General features: G+C 41.0%; 1 protein-coding gene across 2 annotated transcripts; it reads right to left on the bottom strand.

Annotated features, from left to right (window-relative positions):
- Positions 1-314: 314 nt before the first annotated feature.
- Positions 315-4,961, bottom strand: LOC122666901 (vesicle-associated membrane protein 724). Of its 2 annotated transcripts, none has more exons than XM_043863003.1 (6): positions 4,863-4,961; positions 4,615-4,816; positions 3,158-3,299; positions 2,915-3,035; positions 643-705; positions 315-497 (listed from the first exon to the last, which is right to left on the bottom strand). In XM_043863003.1, the coding sequence occupies exons 2-6, from the start codon at positions 4,802-4,804 to the stop codon at positions 348-350; spliced, it is 666 nt and encodes a 221-aa protein (XP_043718938.1). In that variant the 5' UTR covers positions 4,805-4,816; positions 4,863-4,961; the 3' UTR covers positions 315-347. The 2 variants fall into 2 exon arrangements, with proteins under 2 accessions (XP_043718938.1, XP_043718939.1); XM_043863004.1 differs by having other exon boundaries at positions 4,615-4,814; positions 4,867-4,943.
- Positions 4,962-7,437: the final 2,476 nt, after the last annotated feature.

Genomic DNA, 7,437 nt, shown 5'->3' with positions numbered 1-7,437 from the left:
GCCCGGAGATCCCCGGTGGGGTGCTATGGGAGCCTCAGTGGAGGAGGGCTCGGCCTACGAGGTCGGCATGTGGGGTCGGCAATGGAGGTCAGCCCGAGTGGAGGTTGGTCTCGGCCATGAGGTCGGCTAGGGGTCCCTGGCTGACCCGCATACTCTCGGCCTCAGTCACCGGCCAGCTCGCTTAAAATAGGCTTTGTCAGGTGACTTATCGGATATGGGGTCGGCCCAATTTCCTGCTCGGCCCAACTCGGTTCTCGGATTGAGGTCGGGTCGGCCACGTGGCAGCCTCTGATAGGTGGGGTGTTTTATGCCTCATCAGTATGCTCCAATTGTATGCTTAAGAAACATTAGTTGGTGCAGTCAAAACCATGACAAATAGAAAGCCAGATCACCAGGACTAGAATTAAGAGGACCCCTAGAACAACCAATTTGATTTTCATATTCCGATACCACATTTTTCGCCGGATTTGTGTTCCTTGTTTCTTGAAATCTTGGGCCTGAAATCATCACTTAACAGAGTAGTTCAGTTCTTTACTCAAATAAAATTTCTAAGAAAAGGGAAAAACAGTTCTTGAGCACTTAACAAGGTAGAATAATGCATGAATTATGATTAACTAAGAAACATTACCAAGTTTAACCCACCTGAGAATGCAAATCTTCTGCCTTGTCAACAAGAATATCTATCTTCTCACCTCTATCAACAGCCTGAAAGGTGTTTGCAGGGTTACAAACATCATAGAAAGTAGCTTTATAGAAAATATATTCAATAAAGTGTTTAAGATACATGATCCAAAGACAAAGGTTATGCAGGAAACAATGTTGTTAAGGCAACAAATCAATAAATAGTCATTTTCAAAGCAACTGACAGTACTCACCAGATAAACATGAATCAACAGACCAATATGTAATAAGATCATATAATACAGCCCAAGTAAAATCAATATTTAAAGGCATAATGTCCCCTACACGGTTCACTGTATACAAACTTCTCCACAGTCCACCTAGTACTGCACTTCTGCCACGTGGTAAGATGATGTGGCAATTCTGAAAATTGGATAGACAAGGCAAGTTCTGAATTCACTAAGTGTGTCAAACTTTAGAGCCAAATTCAATTATACACACCACTCTGTGCATCCACGTGCATTCTCCATTTAGCATGCACACTCTATGTAGTATATAGTCCCTGTCTTGGTGTGCATCCTCTTGGTTTTCCTGGATTTCCAAAACTTTATTTTGTCACTAGGCTAATTCAGTTCTACAAGAATCTCGACATCTGAACATGGGACCTTGAGGTCTACCTGTCCACAAATTCTGGGGCCCATCCAACATTCTATCTGGCTAAAAAAGGGGAGTTGTGTAGACTGCTTTCTTTCATCAACTAAGCTAAGGCCTTTATACATTCTCTTCATGTACATGTCCATGTACATTTAGGAGAAGATAAATGCAAAACAGAAGCCAGAAGGAACAACACACGCATGGTGGAGAAAATTGAGTAAGTGCCTCAAATTCGAAGTATTTGCAAAATAGTTAAACCACATAAATAAAACCAAAATCATGTCACTTCCCCAAATTAAAAGCATATGGCAACATAGTTGAAACAGTTCTGACCAACTGAATTGTTGACCCTGGCCAACTGGTATCATGATCAATTGATTATATGCATGAAAAGAACCAAAGGAGGAATAAATTAACAATAAAAGAAAAGAAATCAAGCTTAAAGCACTGATTATTAAACTAAACAGTAACACAGCCAAGCCCCATGTTAGGTACTTGACCGATACACCAAAAGCTCCGAAGCTGATGGAACGCGTTAAATCAAGTCCTTTAACCTATCCTATACTAGGTTGGCCCAATCTAGCGCCCATACATTAAAGTGGGCCCCATTAGGCACATAACAGACCACCATGCTTTCGCAGCCGTCATCCTCGGTGGCTCTCACTCTAGGCAGCTTCCACTCTGGCGGTAGGTAGCCCTTTCCAAGCGGCTCCACTCTGCTCCAGGGTTTTTAATTGGCGGCAGGTAGCCCTTTCTTGACAGCTTTCACTCTACTCTAGGTAGCACTCTCCTAGGTAGCCCTTTTTGTGATTCGAACCCGAGACGTGGTGCCCAGCTTTGATACCAAATGTTAGGCACTTGACCGATACGCCAAAAGCTCGGAAGCTGATGGAACGCGTTAGCCCTTTAACCTATCCCATACTAGGTTGGCCCAATCTAACACCCATACACTAGAGTGAGCCCCATTAGGCACATAACACCCCAAGTCGGAAGTAAGAAGGGCCAAGAGAAGAAGACAAGGGGGTGGGTGTGAGAAACAAATGAGGGAAGGGCAAAATAACAGCCTTCATGGGTACCCATGCTCTTGAATGATCAATAGATTATACACCAATAATTTTTTTCTGACATCATCTAATCCCTACATTGCCCTCTAAATGGTTTCAGTGCACGCAGAGTTAATCCTTGCACAAATGCATGCAGGCACACACACACACACACACATGCAGATCCCAATAGGCATCTCATGCACCTTGATCTGAATGAAATATTCACCACTGACATATTTCCAAGTACAGTAACACAAGGCAGTATGAGCTAGATGATAATTGAAAACATATGAGTAGAGATCTCCCAGTCTGAAGGAAAGAGCAGGCCTTCTCAATCTAAAGGTATACCTATGCAAATATGGTACACTATGTAAGCCAGGTTGTTGAGAGAATAAGTTGCAAGATAAATTGAATGGCCTAAAGATTACAGCCAAGGAACACGTATACAGAAGAAGCATGAAGCAAAAGTCTTAAACAGTGGCTAGACAAGCAGTGACTCATAGATTTGAAAACCGTAATGTTTTATCTCTCATTGAGCTTGATTCACAAGTAAACTTAATGATGGATTAGCTTTGAACACTAAATATCAATACCTTGTCAATATTTTCAAGCATAATGCTTTTAACTTCTGAAACTTGAGCCTTCACTTTTAAAAGTTTCTCAATCTCTTCAGCATGGTCAATGATATATTGCATGTGCTCTTTCATAACAGGCCTGCAAAATTTTCAACCTGTATTCATTAATCTGTAATTTGTAAACAATCTTTACTAAGAGAAATAAAGCACAAGAAAAGGTGTGAGGATGGATAAACTCGTAATCAACAAGGATAAACATACCCAAATTCCTTGTTGAGACTTTTGGCTATGGCAGTATCAGCTTTACCCCCACCATATCTCTTTCTAAAGTCTACTTTCACTCGTTCCAAAAAGGCTATAGAAACTTGTTTCCCTGCAGATTCTTTCGCAACTACACAATATGCTGCAAAATCCAAAGAGCATTAAGATGTCAGGGCGTGGAATAAAAGGATACCTATCCAAATAGATTATTGGGAGAAGCTAAGTCCTTAACCTTAACAAAAATGAAAGGAAGGGACAAAAGATAAGTTCCCACAACTCATGTGCACCCCATATATAAGTGTGCCAAAAATACAACAGAAGGATGAAAGCATAAACAGTCCTCCCAAAAAAAAAAACCCTTGGTTTATATAGATGTCCATATAGACATGGACATTTGACAGAAATAATAAAAACATAGACACCTACATTAAGTTCTAAGATTTGAAGTAAAAACCTATGGTCTATGGATCAACTAATATATTTGCATCACTAATCCAATTAAATCTATTTCTGATTTTCTGGTCAGCAGCAAATCTACATAGAATAGGAATGAAGAATGTGAAACAAGTTTAGTAATACAGACATTGGCCATCCATGTACAAAGAGGTTCCAGCCTCAGGGCCTCTAAGTAACATTCTAGGTTTTGTTTTAACTAGTGTTACCCTGATCCCAAATTCAGGTGGTACTGACTAGGCAGGCCAGTTGCATGCCTGGATGGAGAAGGGAAGTTACGCTACTAAACTATTCAACATTTTTCTGTGCATAATGACCACAGAGAAATCAATAGAACTCCAAACAATACTCGTAAGAGAAGGAGAAGGGAAATTAGGCCACCTGGCCTTCTCCATCCAGGCAGGTCAGGTGCATGCCTGGATGGAGAAGGGAAGTTAGGCCACTAAACTATTCAGCATTTTTCTGTACATAATAACCACAGAGAAATCAATAGAACTCCAAACAATACTAGTAAAATGGGATTTTCATTTCGCAGTGGAACCGTCGGGAGACTCCCTTTCTCTGTCACTTTCCCGGGCTCATCTGATTCTTTATGTTATTGAGTAATGACCAACGATCGACCAAAAGAGTTTAAAGCGTATATACAGAACTTCTACTTACTGAAAAATGCAACAATTGGGTCTACAGAGCCAAAAGTTGAACCTAAAAGCAAAGATCACTAGATTCTGAAGCAGGAAACGCAATTCTACAAATGAAGGGGAAAGCAAGAAAGGATACCATGTGAAATCTTAGCGGAAGAACACTAAACACATTAGCATGCTTTTTAAGATTTAGAAGGTAGCCTAGCGCAAACCCAGAAAAAAGGCATAGTGACCTGAGTGGTATCCGATTCCGAGTACGCCATAAGTGGCGCCCTAGAGATCCAATTCAGCTAAGCTCAAATCATCTCCCAAAAAAAAATAAAAAATTGAAGAAAGAGCATGATTGAAGTAGTAAGTACATACCATAGCCATCTTCGACGAGGAAGTTGAAGGTGTGGTGATCGCAGCTATAAGTGAATTTGTTATTGGAGGAAGGGAGGCGCTGAAGACACTGAGATGCGATGGCAGGGAAATTGCCTGTGAACTCAGTGTACTCGGCAAGGATCACAGTCCCTCGGGCCACGAAGCTGTAAATGAATGATTCCTGACTCATCTCTTCTCTTCTCTCTCTCTCTCTCTCTCTCTTCCAAACTTCCTTTCTGTGTTAATGCCTCTTCTTCGTTTCCTTGGGAGATTCGCCACAGCAGAGGAAATCGAAGAAGAGATTGAAGTGCGAACAGGGTAGGGGAACCTTCACCCTTTCAAATCACAGGAACAGAGAGAGAGAAGGTCTGATCTCTCTCAAGTACATGCTTCCTTCAATTCCTTCTTACCTTATCTAAAATTATTGGCTTGATTCCACTATGGATTTTCAAAATATATAGTAATCATAATTAAAGAGACAAAGTAAAGAAGCAAAGAAAGCAAGCAATCTTCGGAGAGCAAGCAAAGGCCAAGTACTAAGCACAGTAGTAGCCTACAAGCAAAACAATGCAAATCGTGATAGGTCGGGTTTCAGATAATGCTTTTTCCAGACTTACTAATTAATCCCATTCCCATTTTTCCCTCTTATTCCTCCCCTATCCCTTCAAAACTTCTAATTTTTTATAGGGGCGCTGTTCTTTGTGCCACAGTGCAGGCTGCGCCCAGGCACATGGGGATAGACACAATGATCATCCTGCCCCCCTGCACAGGCTGCCCATATGCCTGGCCGCAGCCTGCGTTGCGGCACAAAGAACATTCTCCCTTTTTTATAGGACGAGAGAATGCCCATGTATGGGGCCATAGGCATCAATATGGATGGGATTTTTTTTTTATTTTAGGAGGGGGCTAGACAGTAATTTCACTTCATCCTTGTGTTTGAGCGCAAAAGTCGTGCGATCAAGTGGTGTTCTTTTTCCCATTTTTATAAGGGAAGACATTGTCCTATTTGAGACCGTAGCTCCCACACCTGCACGAGACCCCAATCAACACCCCTCATTCAGTTCAATCCATAGATGGGCAAAGAAGTCATTTTATAGGAAGGAGGAGAGAGATAGACACAAGGAGGCTGGTGTAGGAGCTACACTCCCGGACAGAAGCCAGTTTCTCTTTTTATAAATAAATGATGGGCAAGAGAACGCTAACTGAACATGTAGCCCCTGCACCAGCGTGGGAGCCAATGAGATTGTGCACAATGGCATTTGCTTGGAAGGGATTTTCACTTTCACTAGGGGTTGAGCGGTCTTTTTGCACACTCCTGTGTCTAGGTGCAAATAACACATCATCAGCACAACCAGATAGCATTCATTTGCCCATAAATAAGTGGGGGTACTTTTCATTCCCTCTCACATAATGAGTCGTGGGGTCCACGGTTTTAGGAAACGGCATCGGATCGATTGATATGGATACCGATGCTTGATTGAAATGGATCAATCAATACATACAGTATGAATATATTTTTGTTTATGATAAATGATGTTTTGATTTGGAATCGGATATATACAGGGCAATCGATCGATTTGTATTGGTATTGGCATCGAAGAACTAAATCCATGGTGGAGTCTATATTGACACTCTCTCAATAAAATGTGAGCCTCCAACTTGACAAATCCTTATCCCCCACAACATATTAAAACTTAGGATTGGATCTACCAGAATAGAAATCGACCAATCTCATTTTCGGCCAATTCAGAGCATTTGATCCATACTGCATTGGCTAGGGTTAGGGTAAAATCCAGCTGATTCCACTCGATTCTAGGATTTTTATCCTCTCAAGTGCAGTGCAATGCCCAGTGCACCACACTTGATAGTCCAACCGTAAAAACATGGGCGTTGGCATCTTTTTATCTTCTCAAGTGTTGGGTGGACAGTTGGATTCTCAAGTGTGGTATACTGGGCAGTGCTCCGCACTTGAGAGGATAAAAATCTATCAATTCCAATCAATTTGAATTGGAATCAGATCTCCAAGACTGATCCAAATCCCTATTCACTCTTTAAAATCATGCTCCCGCCCTCTCAATGATGTAGTTTTCCACTCTAGTGTTGTGAAACCTTTGCCTTTAAATGAAGATTAAAAGAAAAAGGGTCTTTCTAGGCGTCATTATGCCTACCTTTAAATGAAGATTAAAAGACAAAGGGTCCTTCTAGACGTCACTATGCCTAATAAAATATAACGCTTAACTATTTGCCACTTGACAATGCATGAGTTAGTCCATATAATAAAGGACCTCACATACATCTCAATATCCAGATTTTAGTCTAAAATAAGCAAGGAAGATTGCTCAAACTCTGATTCGAAGTTTTAGTAAAACTATCAAAATATCATCAAATGGAGATGAGTATAAAATACAAATGACATCTTTTGTAATGTTTAGCTTCTTCAGTTCTTCCTCTACTCATTTTAAACTGAAATTGTACCAATGAAATGCTGGCCTAATCATCCATCACATGGACTAACCCATGTATTACTATATGGCAACTAGTGAATCATTATACTTCACTAGGCATAGTTACGGCATAGTGACGGGAAAGAAAACCCAAAGGAAAATTAAGAGTGGGCCTTTGGGAATTGGGAGTGAGCTGGGAAAGGCAGTAAGGCGATGGGCTGTCCATTTTTTGTCTCAGTTTTATTCCGTAGGGAAGTCAATTTGGGGCCAAAACCATTAAACCAGATTGGGACTGATCCATTAACTGGTCCATTATGGTCTTAGCTATTAAAATGATTTGCTTTGGAACCGAAATCAAACCGAATCAAACCAAATGGTT

Source organism: Telopea speciosissima, chromosome 7, assembly GCF_018873765.1.
Source record: "Telopea speciosissima isolate NSW1024214 ecotype Mountain lineage chromosome 7, Tspe_v1, whole genome shotgun sequence".
Taxonomy (NCBI): Eukaryota; Viridiplantae; Streptophyta; class Magnoliopsida; order Proteales; family Proteaceae; genus Telopea; species Telopea speciosissima.
Note: the sequence above shows the minus strand (reverse complement) of the source record. Positions and strands in the feature narration are given on the sequence as shown.